Source organism: Peromyscus californicus, unplaced genomic scaffold (genome assembly GCF_007827085.1).
Source record: "Peromyscus californicus insignis strain IS unplaced genomic scaffold, ASM782708v3 Scaffold_3__1_contigs__length_106647218, whole genome shotgun sequence".
NCBI classification, from domain to species: domain Eukaryota; kingdom Metazoa; phylum Chordata; class Mammalia; order Rodentia; family Cricetidae; genus Peromyscus; species Peromyscus californicus.
The window spans coordinates 89061072-89081847 of record NW_026294551.1 but is presented as its reverse complement, the minus strand read 5'-3'; the positions used below and the strand labels follow the sequence as shown (position 1 = coordinate 89081847).

At 51.1% G+C, this 20776-nt stretch overlaps 3 protein-coding genes, 1 long non-coding RNA gene and 1 other non-coding gene across 7 annotated transcripts in view; 3 read left to right on the top strand and 2 right to left on the bottom strand.

Annotated features, from left to right (window-relative positions):
• The window catches only part of Rab40c (RAB40C, member RAS oncogene family), a 35571-nt gene extending 25450 nt beyond the window's left edge, over positions 1–10121 (top strand). For both annotated transcript variants that reach the window (XM_052758808.1, XM_052758809.1), the window contains exons 3-7: positions 3202–3262; positions 4135–4195; positions 7006–7083; positions 7317–7539; positions 8279–10121. In XM_052758808.1, the coding sequence (XP_052614768.1) occupies positions 3202–3262; positions 4135–4195; positions 7006–7083; positions 7317–7539; positions 8279–8559 (704 nt within the window). In that variant the 3' untranslated portion in view covers positions 8560–10121. The remainder of the gene's footprint in view (positions 1–3201; positions 3263–4134; positions 4196–7005; positions 7084–7316; positions 7540–8278) is intronic.
• Positions 10122–10231: 110 nt separating this feature from the next.
• Positions 10232–14715, top strand: Wfikkn1 (WAP, follistatin/kazal, immunoglobulin, kunitz and netrin domain containing 1). Its single transcript, XM_052758807.1, has 2 exons — positions 10232–12447; positions 13175–14715. Exons 1-2 carry the CDS (start codon positions 12268–12270, stop codon positions 14651–14653), a joined length of 1659 nt encoding a protein of 552 aa, XP_052614767.1. The 5' UTR covers positions 10232–12267; the 3' UTR covers positions 14654–14715.
• A 284-nt stretch (positions 14716–14999) lies between these two features.
• Positions 15000–16519, bottom strand: Mettl26 (methyltransferase like 26). The gene is made up of 6 exons (XM_052758812.1): positions 16274–16519; positions 15895–16057; positions 15741–15800; positions 15473–15540; positions 15296–15374; positions 15000–15224 (listed from the first exon to the last, which is right to left on the bottom strand). The coding sequence occupies exons 1-6, from the start codon at positions 16468–16470 to the stop codon at positions 15177–15179; spliced, it is 615 nt and encodes a 204-aa protein (XP_052614772.1). The 5' UTR covers positions 16471–16519; the 3' UTR covers positions 15000–15176.
• Positions 16499–20334, top strand: LOC128122940 (uncharacterized). 2 transcript variants are annotated; one of them, XR_008222532.1, is made up of 2 exons: positions 16499–17421; positions 19116–20334. It is a non-coding gene; the product is annotated as an uncharacterized LOC128122940 (long non-coding RNA). The 2 variants fall into 2 exon arrangements; XR_008222533.1 differs by having other exon boundaries at positions 16510–17111.
• Trnag-ccc (transfer RNA glycine (anticodon CCC)) lies at positions 16863–16933 on the bottom strand. The gene has a single exon. It is a non-coding gene; the product is annotated as a tRNA-Gly (tRNA).
• Positions 20335–20776: the final 442 nt, after the last annotated feature.

Here is a 20776-nt window from a genome sequence, read left to right as displayed (position 1 = left end):
ACCCAGATCAGTTCTCTCTTGAGATTCTTGACCTGGTTCCCAGAGTTGCAAGCCATCTCCATGTTAGAATGTTCTAGGCCTTCCTGGTGCTGGGGCTCCTCGAGTTCTACTGCTAGAATGATGCAAATGTGTTTCATTCTGAAAGGCAGGTGTGCTGCCTAGGGGAGTCTCTCAGTGTCACACAGTCAGCTGAGAACAGTGACAGGCCCGTCAGCATAGGTCTTTATGTTGCCTTATCACAGGTCTGTTTTTTGGTGACAACGATGGTCTCTTTGTCGGCTCTTTCCAGGTACCCACTGTTGGTTGCAGCTGCTGCACTCTGGGCAGGCCTAGCGCCACAGCACCATCTAGGGGTAGCTTAGTAGTCAGGCAGTTGCTTTCCTGGGGATAGGATTGAGGAGTCCAGATCAGTCAAGGCTATGCTTCAGGCCCTGCTTACAGCTCTCAAAGAGGCCAACCAAAAATCAGTACAAGGTGTGGTGGTGCACACCTTTAATCCCAGCACTCGGGAAGCAGAGGCAGACAGATCTCTATGAAAGATCTCTTGAATTCAAGGACAGCCTAGTCTACATTGTGAGCTCCAGGCCAGCCAGAGCTAGAGTGAGACTCTGCCTCAAAAACAAACAAACAAACAAATAAATAAAATAAGATAAAATAAAAAAAATCACGATGGGTAGTGGTTGCACACGCCTTGGCGAATGCAGGCAGATCTCTTTGAGTTCAAGGCTAGCCTGGTCTACAGAGTAAGTTCAGGACAGCCAGGGTTACACAGAGAAACCCTGTCTTGAAAAAAAAATAGTAAATAAGTAAATAAAAATGACTGCAATAGTGTCCCCAGGAGGTTCTCTTGGAAGCTGCAGTTGCCAGCATTGACCTTGTAGCAGAGAGGCCCAAGGAAAGTGGGGAAAGGGTACAGGAGCACTGTGACCTGGCCCAGCTGTCAGTCCTGCCGGTGTGCATGCAATACCCTACTTTATGTCATGGAAGTAGAGGCGTCAGAGGCAGGAAGATTGCTGCAAATTCAAACCAGCTGCCTAACAAGTTCCAGGCCAGCTAGACTACATAGAGAACCCTGTCTCAAAAAATCATGTCTTAACCAAGCTTATCAAGTACATGCTCAGTAGCACCACATATTTGTGCATTTGTGCAATCATTATTTTATTAGCACCCCCACCTGGAAGAATAGAAAGGTCTTCGTTTCTCTATACTTCACTATCTGTTTGGAGTTAGCTGTCTAATCCAGTATACCGTGGTTAGCATAGGGTTCTGATTTCATTTCCTGATAACTGCCAGTAATGTCACACAATTCCTTGTGCTTGTTGACCATTGCTGTCTATGTCTTTTGTAGGGATATGGCTTTGTCCATTTTTTAATTGAGTTGTGTTTTATTGTTGAGTTAAGGAGTTCTTTATAGAACTCTGTCTTAATAAGATTTATAACTTGCAAATATTTTCTTCTGTATGTTGCAATTCTTCACTCTGTTGTAATGTCCTTTAATGCATGAGAACCAAGTTTGGATGCAGTTACTAGTTGAACAGGCAGAAGATGACTCAGAAGGAGCTACTGATGCCTGAAGAGGATGCTGTATTGTAAGATAGACATAGAGATGCACAGGTACACAGGCACAAGGACATCAGTGTACACTCACCAGGATGTGGACTGGATGTGCAGAATGGTATAAGCGCATGTACACCATATTCTGTGAGAGTGGTACCTATGCATTTTTAAAATGCCATTTCCAAGTCCTCTTGGAACAAAGTTAATTTGTTAGGTTTTAGACAGAGGTTTCGGTAGATTAGGCAGCCTTGAGTTTACTGTGCAGAGAAAGGTGACCTTGAGTTCTGGATCCTGCATCTACCTTCCAAGTGGTAGAATTACAGATGTGTATCACCACACCTGGCTTGCAAGTATTATAAGAAACTGATGTCTTTAAGATTTAAACTGATCCCAGCACTTGGGAGGCAGAGGCAGGCGGATCTTTGTGAGTTCGAGGCCAGCCTGGTCTACAGAGCAAGATCCAGGAACGGCGCAAAGCTATACAGAGAAGCCGGGCGGCGGTGGTGGCGCACGCCTTTAATCCCAGCACTCGGGAGGCAGAGCCAGGCGGATCTCTGTGAGTTCGAGGCCAGCCTGGGCTACCAAGTTAGTTCCAGGAAAAGGCGCAAAGCTTCACAGAGAAACCCTGTCTCGAAAAAACCAAAAAAAAAAAAAAAAAAAAAAGCTATACAGAGAAACCCTGTCTCGGAAAAAAAAAAAAAGATTTAAACTGGAGATGAGAGAGGAGAGTCATTGGCCAACCTATGCTATATAGTAAGGCCCATTCCCCGCCCCTACCCCCCAAAAAAGGCTTGATCACCACTGGTGGAATTGATAAGGCTCCAATGTTTCATGTAAATTAAGTATCCAGTGCTGCCTGCTGCCACCAACATCTGTTGGGCTGACTTTTCTTTTCTTCATAAAAATGTGAAAACATAAAGCAAACTCTTAAGATAGAGTAAGCATAAATTCTATGGAGAGCTCTGTAGGGGAGCAGCTTTTAAAAAATTATTTTGGTTCTGTGTGGTGGTACTCATCTGTACTCTTTAGGTGCTTAGGCAGGAGACTTCATGAGCTTAAGGCCAGCCTGGGCTACATCTTAAGACCCTGTCTCTAAAAACCTAAGTAAGTAGCCAGGCAGTGATGGCACACACCTTTAATCCCAGCACTCAAGAGGCAGAGGCAGGCAAATCTCTTGTTCAAGGCCAGCCTGGTCTACAGAGAAAGTTCAGGATGGCCAGTGCTACCCTGTCTCAAAAAACAAATAAACAAAACCTAGGTAAGTAAGTACCTTCCTCTTGGTGATACAGCAGTACCTGAGAACTGTGATAAATCCAGGAATTAGGAAGGACTTTATTCTTGGAGAGCTCAACTGTAGATCTATAGGAAGGACATGTCTCAGTGGGAGTGGACCATCTCCCTCCAGGCGTTCTGGGAGGAGATCCCTTCTGCCTTGCCCATGGCTGCCATACAGTGTGAGCTAGGCAGGGCCTGAGAGAGCCATGGCCGGGAACAGCGAGCACCCTCTTCCTGTTCCTGCTTCCCCAGAGGTCATTGTGGGGTTTGAGGAAGTATTTTTTTCTGCTTCGCGACACAGACTTGGGCAGGAGGACCTCAGTGAGCCCAGTTGCTGATGGACACTCTCAACCCTCTGCTTCCTCACAGGAATTGACTATAAGACTACCACCATCCTACTGGACGGACGGCGTGTCAAGCTGGAACTTTGGTGAGTCGGTGATCTAATGAGGGTGTGGAAGCCAAGTGAGGACATACCAAAGCCTCCTCCAATTTTTTTCTGGTTTTTGTTTTGTTTTGTTTTGTTTTTCGAGACAGGGTTTCTCTGTGAAACAGTCCTGGCTGTCCTGGAACTCACTATGTAGACCAGGCTGGTCTCACACTCACAGAGATCTGCCTGCCTCTGCCTCCTGATTGCTGGAATTAAAGGCATGAATCACCACTACCTCACCAATTTTATGTATGGCTCCTCTAATTTTACCCATGAAAACTGGTTTCCATGGGGCTGGCAAGATGCTCAGAGGTTAAGAAAAGCACTTGCTGCTGCTCTTTTTAAGGACCCAGGTGTGGGTGCCAGCACCCATGTGGCAGCTCACAACCGTCTGTAATTTCAGTTCTAGTGGATCTGACACCCACTTAAGGCCTCTCGCGGGTATGTGTTGTTCATATACATAAAATTAAAAATTAAGGCCGGGTGTGGTGGCGCATGCCTGTAATCCCAGCACTCAGGAGGCAGAGGCAGGCAAATCTCTGTGAGTTCAAGGCCAGCCTGGTCTAAAAAGGGATTTCCAGGACAGTTAGGGCTGTTCCACAGAAAAACCCTGTCTTGAAGAACAAAACAAACAAACTAAAATTAAGAAGGAACTGGGTGTACACTTGCCTTTAATATCAGTCAGTACTCAGAAGGTAGAGGCAAGCAGAGACCTTTGTGAGTTCAAGGCCAGCCTGTTCTGTGTAGCAAATTCCAGTCAAAACTACACAGTGAGACTCTATCTCAAAAGAAAAAAAGGAGGAAAAAGAAGAAGAGACGCCAGGACTGAGCCTCTCATACTTGTGCATGTTACTGACCCCCGTGTGTTTCAGGGATACGTCGGGCCAGGGCAGGTTCTGCACCATCTTCAGGTCCTACTCGAGGGGCGCACAGGTAAGACCAGCACCGTTGTGTTGTTCAGTAGGTGCCTCTCCCGATTGTTTCTGACCTGGATCACTGTCCTGCTAGTTCACTAAGGACTTTACTCCCTTTGAGGTGTTTTGTTTTCTTCCAGTGCCGGGATTGAGCTCTGGGCCTTGTGCATGATAGGTTGGGTTCCGCTACTGAGCTGCATCCTCGGCCCATTTTGTCCAAGTATTTTGATGTCCAGACATCAGGTCTCCAAAAGCCCATCCTTCCCTCTGTATAGGAAGGATGCTCAGCTTTGGAGCCTCCGTTTCCAGACTGCCTATGTGGGAGGCAACTGGGTCTCTATTGTACCTGCCTAGTGTCCTTGTATGAGCCCTTGATGTTCTCATGGTGCCTCAAGATGTGCCCTGAGCTTAGCACAGCCACTGCAGTGGCCTCTCCAAGCTGTGGAGGTGCAGCTTATCCATCTGTTTCACTAGAAACGAAAGGTGTCCCCCTAATACCTCCCTCACACACAGAGTTGTGTACCCCCTAAAGGGTGTGACTGGATGTGGAGGTGACCTGGGCTGTATCAAAGCTAGAACTCTACAGATTGGAAATGTTAAAGATGGGCTGCAGCCAATTCTCTGGACAGGAAATAGACTATGGGGATCTTGTCTTGACTGTAGAAGAGCACCATGCATGTGTAGTCCCATGGATGCTGTGGCTAGCTATTCCCTGTTCTCTGGGATCCCCTACATGCTTTTAGATTTTTTTTTTTAACCATTCTGAAACCAGAGGGGAAGTAGTTGAGACCTGTGTAAACAGAACTGCTTTAGTTCCTGTGCTGCTTCTACATGAGGGGTGTGAATGGAAGTTCAGTCCCATTGGGATGCACCTCAAACTTCTGGAAGAGCCAGATAACCCCCAGGCTCAGACCCTACCTCTAGACAGCCAGGAACAACCTTGGGAACAAAGGGGCAGACCCTGAGGGAAGAAGCGTAGTCTTAAGTCTAGATACTTTCAGAGAAAAGGAAAGTGAGGAACATTAGGCCAAGGATGAATTCTACAGGCCCCTCTTCACTTCTCTCTTTTTTTAATGCATTTTATGTGTACAGGTAGCAATGGAGGTCAGAGGAGGGCCTCAGGTCCCCTGGGACTGGAGTTACAGATGGTTCTGAGCAGCTGTGTAGGTTCTGGGAATCAAATCGGGGTCCTTTGGGAGAACAGTCAGTGCTCTTAGGCACTGAGCCATCTCCACAACTCCTCTCCCTGATTTTTGAGACAGGATCTCATACTCCATAGCCCAAGTGGGCCTCAAACTCTGCAGGGACCTCCTTCTCTGGGCTTCCAACTGCTGGAGTGCCATACATGAGTCACTACTCTCCCCACTGTTCCCTGGAAAGAGAAACGATGGATATCTTATTTATTTATTTGTTTGTTTGTTTATTTTTGCGTTGAGAGAAAAGGAGAGAACACTCACAAGCACCAGGCTGTCCTGGAACTCACTCTGCAGACTAGTCTGGCCTTGAACTCAGAGAGTGCTGGGATTAAAGAGTACACCACCGCCGCCCACTTTAGACCATCATAGTCTTTGAGTCAGGGTCTTGCTATGTAGCTCTGGCTGGCCTAGACCTAGCTATCTAGACTAGTAACTAGAGTGGCTTCCAGTTTGCAGCAATACCCCTGCCTCAGTCTCCTGAGTGATGGGATTATAAATGTGGACCTCCATCTCTGCCATGTGTAGTTATTATAAATATTAATATTTTTCACCCACTGACCTGGCACCTTGAGGTCTGACAGTTCCAGTCTGGCTCCTCTCAGTGGTACCTGACCTCAAGGTAGGGATGGGGCCCCTCCAGGCTAGAGAAGTTCCTCCCCAGCTGCTGCCCTGTTTGAGCCAGGCCTGTTCCCTACCTCTGGGTAAGGGTACCTTTGTCTCAGTAGGACTTGGGGCTAGCCTGAGTGTTTCAGAAATGGCAATTCTGATTCCCTCCTCCCCATCCCATCTTTGCCCTTCTCTGTCCTCCGTGTATGAGAACCTGTGGGAGAGGAGTGGGTGATTCAGTGGGTAGACTCTCATTGCTGAACTCTCAAAGTCAACTCATAGGATGAGAGGCAGATTGGCACTGTGTTAACCCTTTGTGGTGAGCAGTGCGCTCAGTATCGCCCCTGCTGGAGAGTCCATAATGGTGGCCCCACTGGGATATTTGAGGCAGATGGAGACAGCCTAGAGCTGAGCTCCCAGTAATTGGTCTCTAAGGGATGTGGCAGGAAAGGCCCTGTAGCAAATCCTGCTTAGCCTGACTGGGGCAGCTCTCACTGACTACTGCTCCTTGAGTGACTGACATTCTGCTGTACAAGTTTGGAGTTGAAAAACTCAGAGCTGCCTCCATTCAGCCCCAGGTGCCCCTAGAGCAGAGTTCGCTGATGGACTGACTTCCAGAATGCTTGGTCCCTCTAGTGAGTTCTGTGGCTCTTTACACCCCTCCCCTAACCAAAGCTTAGACCTGTGTGGCTTTTGAATGATTTCAGAGTAATGCCTGTGACTGGCCTGGATTTAAAAAATTGTTAAAAAGTCAGTTCCGCCCCAGCCATGTTCTCAGGGGATGGACAGGATGGCATATGTGGGCTGGGCCTATTTAACTCACAGAAGGTCCCCTCCTGCTGCTCTCCTGTTGGGTGGCAAGTACATTTCCCGCCTGTAGATCGTGGCCATGCTAATGATCTGTAAAGTCTTCTGGGCCATATTTCTAGCCCTGCATACACACACACACACACACACACACACACACACACACACACACACACACACACACACCCCTGTGGATAATCTCCATCCATCTAACTCACAGGGAATCCTCCTGGTGTATGACATCACCAACCGTTGGTCCTTTGATGGCATTGACCGGTGGATCAAGGAGATCGATGAGGTAGGTGTGGGTTTGTGCCTCTCCAGGAGAGACTGTAGGACCAAGCTGTGATTGGGGCATGCCTGGGAGTGTTGTTCAGCAATAAAAACTGGAGTCCACCATCTACTTGGTTCCATCTACATCTTCCTGGACTTGCTTCATTGTAGAATGCAGACACTAGGAGCCCTGCCTATGGCCAAGGGGTGGGGGTGGCATGTCACTGTGCCTCTGCTAAGTTCTGAACCCCTCCTAAGCATGCACCTGGTGTTCCCCGTATCCTGGTTGGGAACCGGCTGCACCTGGCCTTCAAGCGGCAAGTCCCAACGGAGCAGGCCCGAGCCTACGCAGAAAAGAACTGCATGACCTTCTTTGAAGTCAGCCCCCTGTGCAACTTCAACGTCATTGAGTCCTTCACTGAGCTCTCTCGCATCGTGCTTATGCGGCATGGCATGGAGAAGATCTGGAGGCCCAATCGAGGTGGGACTGAGACTTAGTTCTGATAGGATGCTAGCTAGTGGAGTCCTGGGAGGCTGATGGTGGATTGATGGGTTGTCTCTTACGAGCTGCAGTCACGTGGGCTGCCTGCCCAGACCTCGAGCAAGTGATCTCTTCCCTTGCCATGCTTTAGAGCAGAGCTCTGCACAGTCACCTTCACTGCTGGTGGTATTTGTAGCTCAGCAATGCTTATCACTGTCCATGCCAAGCACTTGACAGAAGCCCCTAGTGATGGCCTTACTTTCAGGGTACTTTCCAGTAGGGCTCACTGCTAGGCACCAAGATGGTTACAATGTCACCCTAAGATGAAGCCACAGGGGAGAACAGGGCAATTAAATCCCTCTTGGGCCAAAAAAAAAAAGACTTCTGCCAAATATAGCCAGGCAAGACTGAGTTAACCTCCAACCAGAGCTATCGCAAGGGCTGCGATCCAAAGTTAGCCTGCCTCCTCACCCACCCCCAGTCTCATAGAGCAGCTGGACAGACCGGCCTCCCCCAGCAGCACTTTGTAGTGTTTTCTGCTTTAAGAAGGCAGGAGACAGGAGCCGACCAGTGGACAGATAGTGGGGCGTCCAGGAGCCCTGAGCTGGTGAGGCCACCAGGAGTTCTGAGACTTCAGCCAGGCTCGACAGGTAGACTGAGGATCGCGAACCTCTCAACAGCTCTCCTCACAGAGCCTCATTACCTATCTGTTCCTTCCTCCATCTTCCCCTCCCCTCAGTTTTCAGCCTGCAGGACCTCTGCTGCCGCGCCATTGTATCCTGTACCCCTGTGCACCTCATTGACAAGCTCCCACTACCTGTCACCATCAAGAGCCACCTCAAGTCCTTTTCCATGGCCAACGGCATGAACGCTGTCATGATGCACGGCCGTTCCTACTCCCTGGCAAGTGGGGCCGGGGGCAGTGGCAGCAAGGGCAACAGCCTTAAGAGATCCAAGTCCATCCGCCCCCCCCAGAGCCCACCTCAGAACTGCTCTCGGAGCAACTGCAAGATCTCCTAGCGGGACCTGTGGGTTCCGCCTGTTCAGACTCGGGGCTTACGCTGGAGCACTCCTGGCCAGGCACTGGGCCCTGCTGCGTGCAGGAAGACTTGGCTACACAACCCTGCCTGGGTCTCTCCAGGCTTCCCTCCACGTCTGAGCTAGTGGAGGGAGGGGCGTGCAGGAGAGAGCATGCTCCACAGACCAGGCAGCAGGGCTGCTGGTGCTACGGGGGCCAGGTCTGAACGATCCTGGACTCCAGGCTGGGAGTGAGCCTGGCTCCCCTTATTTATATGGAGAACATTTTACCTGTTTTGTACATTTTTAAAGGGCTGTCAGGGAAGCCTGGATGCCCCTCATAGCCACATCAGCCGTTGGGGAAGCTCAGGATGTCAGGGAAGGGGGGATGAAGCAGTGATGGAGGGTTCAGCGTTGAAGCCAGATGATCGTTGGATTTATAAACACCCTTCCTGGGTGTTGATGTTGCTCAGAGGCCAGTGGGAAACGGATGGGGCCAGGGTGTACTCCAGATGCTCCTGGCAGCAGTCTTGGCTCCAGCTTCCATTTCTGACAAAGGTGGTCAATATGCTGGACATAGGCAAGGTTTCTGCTCCTGAGAGAAGTTGGTTGCACCTGGGAGCCCCACTGGTATCCCTCCTCACTGTGCCCTGGCACTTTGGGTGATGTTTACTCTCCACTCAGTATCTCCAGGTTGAGGCAGAGCTCTCTGCAGACTTAAGTGCTTGCTGGCCTCCAGTGGTATCTGGGCTTTGGGCACAGGGCCCAGGACCCCAGTGTCTAGCAGCTTGTACGCATCAACTTTGTGTTTCACAGCTGCTCCTTGCCTGTTGTGGCCCTTCTGCCTATAAGTTCATGTCACTGGAATCTTTAACCTATTTCTTAGTGACATCTGTGGAACAGCAGCCTCAACCATAGGGGTGGACATCAAGCCCCTCCTTAGGGACCCACTAGCTGGAGCAACTTCTGAAGCCATGGACTATTCCTCCACAATGCTACTCCTACCCCAGTCTGCTCTAGTCAGCCTTCTCCCCTGTGGGGATGTTGTCCCCAGTGGATGTCCTGTGTGACTGCTTCCCTGTCCTTGCCTGGTGACACAGCCCTCAGGCACGCTGGTGCTTAACTCTACCTCCTGCCCTCAGGGCCCTGGCCATAGCAGGAGCCATGACCCCTTACTGGGGACCTTCTTAGTGCACATTTCCTAAGACCATCTTGCCATGGATGTTACTAGGGCATTGGTAGACACAGCGCCAGCCTGCTGTTCTGGGAGATTGGGTTAATGCCTGTAGGGACAGGGCTATGGTTGTGGGAACTGCCTGATAAGCAGCAGCCCCTGGGACCTCACCCAGAGGCTGGATACAATCAAGCATCACCTTTCCCCACCAGTCCTGTTGCTGTTGATAGAGACCTTTTCTCTGGAATCGTGAATAGAGTGGTATAGACTTTGAGGAGGACCTGGATTGGCCTGCGTTCTCACCATCAACACTACCCTTGCTGCTGTGGACTCCACCATTCCTGGGTTCTTTGTTCTTATTCTTTGTACAGTAAAGGAACTTCAGCAGTGAGCTCATGTCTTTCTTTGTGAACATCAGTCTGGCTTCATTGGGCTGTGGTTGGTTGGGGGTGGTGAGGGGTGTCTGGAAGTGTGCTCTGCCACAGGAGTCAGCACTGCTTTGTGCCTGCCAGAATGATCCCAGGCTTTGTTGACTGTCCCCTGCAGCTGACCTTGGTGACCTGCAGCCATCCATCCACTGGGTTCACATTCCCAGCCACAGAGTAGCCAGGCCTGGTTACAAGCCACACTGTTTCCTGGGGTCTAATCTTGGTCAGGCCAGCATCAGGCAGCCTGGCTATTCACAGAGCCTTTGCTCATAGCCCACAGCAGACCGTCTCACATAGTTAACACAGCTTCAGGAGCATCTGCAAATGGGACCTGGAGTTGGTACCTTTCAAAGGAAAGCATCTAGCAGGTTACGGGGCTCTGTAGGGCCCTGCTCAGCTAGGGTTATGTCTGATACACTGGAAGGCAAAGCTGAGTGGGGCAGTACAGTTCACTCTGAATATGGCCTCTGGCTTAGGTGCCACCTGCACTTTTCCTTAGAAGCATCCCTGCCCCCTCGTCCCCAGGAGTCTGCTCACCCACAGCTCTTTTGTAAGACAGCAGACAGTGGCGCCTGGTAGCCATCTCTTGATCTCCTGGCTAGACCAGGCTCTTATTACCCTGCCGCCTGGGTCAGGAGGTCAGACAAAGGGTCACACAGACTTTTTCCTTCCTGTCTCTGAGAAAACCACTCCCTGGGGACCTCTGGAGCCACAGAAAGGGTTTGGAAAGGCAGATTCCAGGCAGGCCCTTTGTCTTGCCACCAGCTTTGATCTCCCTGCCCTCCCCCACAGTGGTGGAGCCTCTAGTCCAGTTAAAGAATGGATGCTGGCCCTCATGGTGGGTTGTTGGGGCAAGGTTTGAATGTACTCAGATCCCTGAGCAACATCTAGGATGCTTTCTTTTTGAAGGATGTGCTTGGCCATCCCTTGAGACAACCACATATCCAGTCCTATGTATGGTCAGTTTGGTGGCTTCGCTGTGCCCTTGTTTATACTATGTACCACTGCCATGAGACTCTTGGCCAGTGTGCACGGATTGTCTGTTTCCACCCAGACAAGGTAGTCATTTTATTTTATACCTGCCTTGCCCATCTGAAGGCACTCAGTGGCATAGCACCCTGGCAATGGAACCAGGAACCCTGTTTAGAGAAACAGGTGTGTCTGGTAGGGTAAATCCTGCTGAGCTGTGCCCTCAACTGGTGAGCTGGCCAAAGCCTGACAGGGCTTGTTTTTTGTTTTTTGTTTTTTTGAGACAGTGTCTCCTTATGTAGCCAGGCTGGCCTGGAATTTACTACATAGCTGTGGGCTGGGCTCAGTCTGAACCCACCTGCCACCATCCCCTCACTGCTGAGATTACAGGTATGCACCACCATGCCAGGCACCCCAGCAGGTTTTTTATTCTACGACAAGACCTGCTGTAAGTGTGAATCATGAAGGGTCCTGGAAGAGAACAGAACCTCTACCACCTGCCAGCTGAAGATGTGCCCTAATATCCCTTGTGACAGGTGCCATCTTCGGCTGCCTTTGGAGAAAACCCAGGCTAGTAGTCAGCTAGGGCTGGAGACTGGAGGGCTGAGGACAAAAGCTGAAATCTACCAGCCCTGCCCCTCCTCCCTGGGCAGAGGGTGGGAGGGTCTTTAAGGAGACTTTGATCCCTGCTGGGCTTCAGCTCCTAGAGGGAGGGGCTCGGATTACAGCGTCCCCCTCCCTGGTTTAGCCAGCCCTTCTCCGCCCCTTGGTGACCCTAGTGGTCAGTTGCTCTGAGCTTCAGGGCCTCTGGCCCCTCCCCAGCCCTTCCTCTTCTTCCATTCCCAGTCCTATGCTGACCAGAGCCTGTGAGCCACCCACAGTGGTTGGGAGAGGGCCAGCCAGTACTTTGTGGACAGGTTCTGAGAGACCCCAGAATACCTATTCACATTGCCAGAAAGGAGCATCAGCTGTGTGCTCTAGCCTTTGGGGGGGTTGGGCCAAAGAGTCACAGAAGAGGGTCCTTGGAGGCCGGGGTAGCAGTCCTAGGCCAGGACCCTGTAAGGCGGATGCCTGTAGGGAGTCCTGGCTCCACGGGTGGCTGGCGGCCACACACTCCCACCCCCTGGCCCTGTGGTCCCCATGCCTGCCCCACAGCCATTCCTGCCTCTGCTCTTTGTCTTCGGGCTCATCCACCTGACCTCGGAGACCAACCTGCTGCCAGAGCCTGGAAGCCACCCTGGCATGTGCCCCAACCAACTCAGCCCCCACCTGTGGGTGGACGCCCAGAGCACCTGTGAGCGTGAGTGCACCAGGGACCAGGTGAGCTCTAGCATCTCATGGGATCCTGGGCCCCACCCCAGCTCCTTCCTCAGTGGGTGGAGTAGACCCCAACCCTAGGAGTCTGCTTTCTCCAGGGCCCTCCATACTCATTTCCCTGGATTTGGGGCTATGACCTATACAGAGGGTTCAAAGGATGCCCCCACCATTTTGCCCTCACCTGTCTGAAGTATAAGAACATCTCCAATTCCTGGACTGACTCATCCTCACCAATACTGTCTCTGGCCTGCCTAAGCACCACTTTCTTTCTTGAGTCATGTAGACCCAGGCCTCTGACCTACCCTACCAAATAGTACTGCCTTGCCCTGCCCTGCCCTGCCCTGCCCTGCCCTGCCCTGCCCTGCCCTGCCCTGCCCTGCCCTGCCCTGCCCTGCCCTGCCCGTGGTCCCTTCCTCATATCCCAGACTGGGAAGGGGACAAAGAACTCCCTAAGTGGTGCGCCCTCTGATGGCAGAGCAGCTGCTAGCGCACTGCTCCATCCGCACAGCGGGGGTGCTAAGGAGGTCTGCTTGGGGGTGCTGAAGATTACTCAGTGGGGTTGAATAAGGTGACACATATGGCCTTGCAGCTCATACTGTTCAGAAAGTACTGCCACCATTTTCCATAGAGAAGCAGGCTTTAGAAGAGGCAGCCCCTTCGTGGGGGGAGAGCAGGGCAGGGCAAGGCTGGGAAGGGGTCAGGGCTCCACTAAACTGTCCCTGTCCCTCAGGACTGTGCGGCATCTGAGAAGTGCTGCACCAATGTGTGTGGGCTGCAGAGCTGCGTGGCGGCCCGCTTCCCCGGTGGTGGCCCAGCTGTACCTGAGACAGCAGCCTCCTGCGAAGGCTTCCAATGCCCACAACAGGGTTCTGACTGTGACATCTGGGACGGACAGCCGGTTTGCCGCTGCCGTGACCGCTGTGAGAAAGAACCCAGCTTCACTTGTGCTTCTGATGGCCTCACCTATTACAACCGCTGCTATATGGACGCAGAGGCCTGCCTGCGGGGTCTCCACCTGCATGTTGTACCCTGCAAGCACATTCTCAGTTGGCCACTCAGCAGCCCAGGACCGCCTGAGACTACTGCTCGACCAACCCCTGGGGCTGCTCCCATGCCACCTGCCCTGTACAACAGCCCCTCACCACAGGCAGTACACGTCGGGGGAACAGCCAGCCTCCACTGTGATGTTAGCGGCCGTCCACCACCTGCTGTGACTTGGGAGAAGCAGAGCCATCAGCGGGAGAACCTGATCATGCGCCCTGACCAGATGTATGGCAACGTGGTTGTCACCAGTATTGGGCAGCTAGTGCTCTACAATGCCCAGTTGGAGGATGCAGGCCTGTATACCTGCACTGCACGTAACGCTGCTGGCCTGCTGCGGGCTGACTTCCCCCTCTCAGTTTTACAGCGGGCAAATACTCAGGACAGGGACCCAGGTGTCCTAGCCCTGGCTGAGTGCCAGCCTGACACACAGGCCTGTGTTGGGCCCCCCACCCCTCATCATGTCCTCTGGCGCTTTGACCCACAGCGAGGCAGCTGCATGACCTTCCCAGCCCTCAAATGTGATGGAGCTGCCCGGGGCTTCGAGACCTACGAGGCATGCCAACAGGCCTGTGCCCGTGGCCCTGGGGATGCCTGCACACTACCTGCGGTTCAGGGCCCCTGCCAGGGCTGGGAGCCACGCTGGGCCTACAGCCCACTGCTACAGCAGTGCCACCCCTTTGTCTACAGTGGCTGTGAAGGCAATAGCAATAACTTTGAGAGCCGGGAGAGCTGTGAAGATGCTTGCCCTGTACCACGCACACCACCATGTCGTGCCTGCCGCCTCAAGAGCAAGCTGGCTCTGAGCTTGTGCCGGAGTGATTTTGCTATTGTGGGTCGACTCACAGAGGTACTGGAGGAGCCAGAGGCTGCAGGTGGCATTGCTCGTGTGGCCTTAGATGATGTGCTCAAAGACGACAAGATGGGCCTCAAGTTCTTGGGCACCAAATACCTGGAGGTGACCTTGAGTGGCATGGACTGGGCCTGCCCATGCCCCAATGTGACAGCTGGTGATGGGCCTCTGGTCATCATGGGTGAGGTTCGGGAAGGGGTGGCCATGTTGGATGCCAACAGCTATGTCCGTGCTGCCAGCGAGAAGCGAGTCAAGAAGATTGCAGAGCTGCTTGAGAAGAAGGCTTGTGAACTGCTCAACCGCTTCCAAGACTAGCTTTATCCATAATCCCCATTCTTGCCCTCCTTCCTGCTGAATAAATGTCTGTACCTGTGGGATTCACAGCCTCTGGGTCTCTTCTAGCTGCAGCCCTTACCACCACTGTCTGTCTGTTCAGTTAGAGTCCTGTGAGGAGATGGAGCTCCAGTTTCTGCTTGACAGTTATCAACTAGCACCAAGACACTCTTGGGGGCCCTCCTACAGACCTATAAGTTTCTCTCCAGGGACATAGGAGGAAGCCAGCTCAATCCTGCTTCAGCCACCTCCGAGTCCCAATCTTCCCTCAGGCCAAGCCCCTTTTGCCCTCCCCCAGGTATCCCCAGCAAGCTGTGTGTTACAGATGTCCCACAGTGGGCTGGAACGGCTTTATTTCAAGGCCACTGGACCCAGGTTCTCTGCAGCACTGTGGCCACCAGACTAGGAGGGGCTAATTTATCCCAAGGAATGACTCAATGAGGGAGGGGCTTGTGCCATGACAGAACCTTTGACAGATGCAGGCACATGGGAGTCAGGGAATAGATTATTCTTTCCGGAAAATCAGGCACTTGTTGTTGGCTGGCATGTCCACCTGGAAAAATACTTTGCTGGAGTGGCCCTTAGTCACAGGGAGATTACCCACCCCCACATTGCCCTGCCTACCATCCTCTCCAGGACCAAGCCACTGGCCTGGCCTAGTTCCTCCAGGAGAGCTGTGTCACGAAGCCCCCACTCTGGGTTCCTGCAGTCAGGGAGGGAGGTAGAGGTCACTTGCAGAATTGAAGGTATCATCCAGCCCACCTGCCCTCTGAGCCAAGCCCCCTCCCACCCAGGTCTGACCTGCATCTGAGGGTCAGGTCAAAGTCCACGTTGCTCTGGGGAAAGATCTTCCCATTGACTGCAAAGGGCTGTGGGAACAAGGAGACACACAGTCCATAGACCCAAGGTCAGTTGTTCCCATGGGACTGATTTGCTGGGATCCAGAGTATTCATGGAACACCCCCTTTCTGTTCCCAAGAAAGAAAAGGGCAAGGGCCCAGCCTCAGGGCAACTAGAGACTGGGAAACACCTAAGGCTGCTAGGGGCCTCTTAAGGTAGGGTCACTCACCCCATAGGTGATCAGCACAGCCTTGGTTTTAAGCAGCTGTCCGGCTGCTTTGAAAAGCCCCTGAAGAGAGGAGGCAGGGTAAGCTGGGCTGGGCGCTCAAGACTCAGGCCTCCCTCCCTGCAACATGAAAGCTGGACTCCACAGTGGTCCTCACCTCAGTGCAGTTCAGGGGGCTGATGTGGATCATATTGATGCAGAGCAACAGGTCCAGCGATCGCTGAGGAATCCCGCCCCATTGCTCCCACTCCCAGGTCACATCCAGGTACAGCGGGGCCTTCACATTGGACAACCCTTGGGCTTGAGTGGTGGCGGCAATGCTGTGGAGAGCAGCGCGTGGGCTAGGGCCAGCCATGCCCCTCAGTGGCTCAGGGGGCTAAATCCCAAGGAGCGGCCAGCAGGTAGCTTTGCAGCCGGTCGCGTCCACTTCCTCAGTCCAGCACCCAGACCTGGTCCCGCCCTCTCTCCCCGTCCGCCAGCCCCGCCGGCCGCTCAGACCCAAGCCGCCGCAAGTGGGAGACACCGAGCCGCCACACCTGTCCAGGCATCGCTGGTCCACGTCCGACGGCTGCCACTCGGCGTGCGGGAAGGCCTGCGCAAAGTGCGCGGCGTGCTGGCCGGAGCCCGAGGCCACCTCGAGCACGCGAACGCCGCGCTGGGCAGGATCCACATACTGGCGGAGCACGCACAGGATGGGCTCCTTATTTCGCTCAGCAGCTGCAGCCACCATCATCGCAGCGGTGCTGCCAGCCCAACTAGGAGTGCGCGCGGGGCACGACGGGAGGTGTGGTCCGGTCTTGCGCGGGGCACTACGGGAGTTGTGGTCGGACCGAGTGGCCGCCTGATGCAGGGAAACTGTCAGGCCGCTCAACTCCTTAAAGGGTCCACACCGGCGGAAGACCGTCCGGCGGGTGGGCTTGGCTGTAGTTATCAAGGTAGCAAGTCTCCGGTAGAGGCAGGCTGTGGTTCACTGGAGTCTCTAAGCTGCAGGACCTTGCCAGGGCCAGTGTTTCCAGCGTGTTTGTCACATTGAAAGTTTGTTTGTTGCGTTTGCGCCACACCTTTTTGTGAAGGATGTTCAGATCACAAGGCCTATCAGAGATGAGCAGAAAAACAAAAGCTAACTGCGCCGCCCGGGAATCGAACCCGGGTCGCAAGAATGGGAATCTTGCATGATACCACTACACCAGCGGCGCTGTTGAGCGGTTACGCCGTCCACAGGTTATACGAACTGTGACGTACACTGGCCAATGCAACAGCATTGCGCATGCGTCTTTTCTTTTGCGCTCCAGTTCTTGGTTGACAAGAGTTTGCAAGACAGGATAACCCACTGGATCCCAAAGTGTTGCTGGCGGTCCTTGAAAAGGAGAAAAGGTGGGGGACGCGAGGTTTATAGACAGCTCGGATTTAGTTCTGCGCCGTGGAAACCATAGCAGTCGCAAGCACTTGGAAGCTATGGGGCAGCGGTCAGGTCCTGACGTCCGACCGGCCAGGCCTTGAGGGCATGGTCGTAGTGGGTGGCAACCGAGTGGAGCTTCGGGGCCCTAGACGCAGGACATCTGGGACAGCTGTGGCTCAGATGAGCTTTGTGTGATGCTCAAACGGCTGGCTCCAGCTCCAGGTCCAGCAGGAGGCGGTCAATGACAGCGAAATGAAATTCGAGGCGACGAGTGTGCAGATAAGGGTACTTTGCTGGTGGTCACCTGGTGTGGGCCCGGATTGTGGGATTATCCATGTCTCAGGGCTGGATTTTAGAAAATGCCCCAGACGTCCACGGGCGGTTGTCAATAGCGAGCTCAAGGCTTACATTGGCTACTCTTTGCCCGGTACTACATCATACTGCTTAGGGTTGAGCATGGCTCCTGCTTGGGGTTGCTGTTGAGGTGTCTGTCCAAAAGTGTGTCCAGTCAGCTGGAGTGGCCAGGGGTGTGAGTGTAGACAAGGTTGAACAATCTGGTAAGAGGTCTGAAGTCATTTACTAAAATTATACAAGGTCCAAATTAACCTTCACTGATTTTTTGCAAAGTTGACCTCAGTTTTAAATAAAATAGTATCAGATCCAGAAGTCAGACAAATATTAATTGAATCTTTGGCTTTTGAAAAGCTAATTCAGAATACAAATGGGGTAATTAGGCCTTTGAAGGCAGGATCAGCACCAATAGAATGGATTAGAAATACTGCTGAGGCCCAGAGGTGGTGGAAAGTTCGAGGCCAGCCTGGTCTAAAAAGTTCCAGTCTGGTCTACAGAGTTCCAGGACAGGCTCCAAAGCTACACAGTGAAACCCCCGTCTCAAAAAAACTAAAGAGTGGGGGGGGAGGGGGGAGGGAGAGGGGGAGAGAGAGAGAGAGAGAGAGAGAAATACTTCTGATATTGGAGCTCATAGTTATTATGCAACTTTAATAGGAGAAGTAATCTCTAAAGTTTTAAGAAAAGCCGCCGGGCGCTCGCCTATTAATCCCAGCACTCCGGAGGCAGAGCCAGGCGGATCTCTGTGAGTTCGAGGCCAGCCTGGGCTACCAAGTGAGTTCCAAGAAAGGCGCAAAGCTATACAGAGAAACCCTGTCTCGAAAAAACAAAAAAAAAAAGAAAAAGAAAAGCCAAACTGTCAAATGTCTTGGCTATAGCAAGCAAGGCCATTTCAAAAGGAACTGTAGGCAAGGTGTTCCTAGAAACAATGTTTCTTCTAGAGATAGGCCAAAAAGAAGGCCCCAGCCTTCTGGAATATGCAGAAAGTGTGGCAAAGGCTGACATTGGACTAATGAATGCAGATAAGCAAGGGAAAAACAAGATAAACACCCAAGGGGGGCTCTTGCAAGCCCTGATATCAAATTCAAGTCTACCATTTCAGGTCAGTATCTGTAATTACACATTTATTAGAAATTCTGTCCCTGGGTGGTGGTGGCGCATGCCTTTAACCCCAGCACTCAGAAGGCAGAGGCAGGCAAGTCTCTGAGTTCAAGGCCAGCCTGGTCTGCAGAATGAGTTCTAGGACAGGTTCTAAAGCTACACAGAGAATCCCTGTCTCAGGGGAAAAAAATAATAATAACAACGAAAAAAAGAAGTTACATTTATATTAGGAATACCTTTGCAAATTAAGACAATGCTCCAGCGTATGTCTGTAGTAAAACAGAACAGTTTTTTGCATAGTACAACATAAAGCATATTACAGACATACTACACAATTCTGCAACTTATTATTAACTTTAAATTTTTTAATGCTAGTGAGAAAGGAACAAGAGCTGCAGAGAGACATTGGATAGTAGGGGGGAAAACTGCTGGATTAAATCAGCCTGTATATTTTAAAGACGTGTTGACCTCAGAACGGAAACCAGGATATGTGTTACATTAGGAAAGAGGTATTGCTTTTGTTTCTACAGGAGAAGAAAAGCTATGGGTACCATCAAGGTTGGAAAAGATTAGATTCAAATGGAAAAGACCTCCTGAAAATCTTGACTACAGATATGAAGGAAGAAATCAAGAAAAACTACTCAAATGGCTGAAAGACATTTAAGGAATTGCTCAACATCCTTAGTCATCAGAGAAATGCAAATCAAAATGACTCTGAGATACGACCTTACACCTGTCAGAATGGCAGGTTTTTGGTTTTTCAAGGCAGGGTTTCTCTGTGTAGCTTTGGAGCCTATCCTGGAACTCATTTTGTAGACCAGGCTGGCCTCAAACTCAAAGAGATCCGACTGCCTCTGCCTCCTGAGTGCTGGGATTAAAGGCATGCACCACCATGCCTGGCATCCAATCAGGTGTTTTAGGCAGGCAAAGTAACACAGCTTTACAGAGTTAAACAAATGTAACATAAAAGAATGCAACACATCTTAAACTAATATCGCACAACACATTGGTGTGGATTTTTGTACAAATTTAAGATTATTTTTGTTACAACATACTGTATATATGCTTCTACTCTTGTTTAAGGTATTATACCTATGCAATTCATGTAAAATGTAATGTAAAGTTCTAGTCCTTGAAAGCTACTATTATAAACTATTTATGATAATTAAGAAATGCAGGTTAGTAGTTAGTTACCTATAACAATCAAACTTGTAGTCATGTTAGGTATGTTTTCAAGGTTAAACAGAGTTGTATATTAGATAGGTGGCCTTTGAAAGATCCTAGCCCTTCAGGCTTACACCCCTAAGCCTCAGGAAGAGAGAAACTTCAAGCACCAGGAAATGAGAAACTAAAAATCTAGTTCCATGGCAACCTGACTCAGCCACTACTCAATCACTCCTGTAACAATATAACAATGTAAAAAGATTTCTGTTAAGAGATGTGCTCAACTGTGACTGGGATAGTTGCAGGTGTTCCAGGAAGGACCACCTTGACCTGTGTGTAAACTCCCGCTCTGATACCCCCCTTGAGGTTTCAGGAAGAATGTACATGTGGACGTGACTGTACCCACTCTGTGATCAGACCATGATCTTGTGAAACAAAATTGTATGGGAATTGTAATCTTATGGCTTTTGTGGGTTTTTCCTTTAAAAGCACCCATGTGTCTACAGTAAGATGGACTCTTGCTCTTGGGAGCAGAGGAGCCCTTCTATATAGAAGCTTAATAAAATCCTCATGCTGTTGCATCAACTGGACTGGAGTCTGGGTTCTTGGGGCGCTCACTTGAGACCCTAAACCTTTGGGATCCAACAGTCTTCAAACACTTAAGAGATCTATAGAACATGACATTTAAGATGTTTTAATAACATAAGCCTTTTCATGACAGTGAAACACCAACACGTTTGATCCTGGCAGCACTAATCTACTTCAAAGAAGATGATGGGCATTGAAGAACCTACGTATGGAGTTCTTGCCTTGCCTCAGACTGCAAACAGTGTGCTGTCCAAACTGGACAAGCAGGACACAAAAGAAAGTAACTGCTGAACTTTGCCAAAACAAGGTTGGCCACTCCTTCAGAATTTCTGCTTCACAGAAAAGTGTGTCAAATAGTCTAGGCCTATAGACCAAAGATGGATGCTCCAACATTTCAAAGAAGCTTGGGCAACTGTCTAGGAAGCCAGATGTGTCTGTC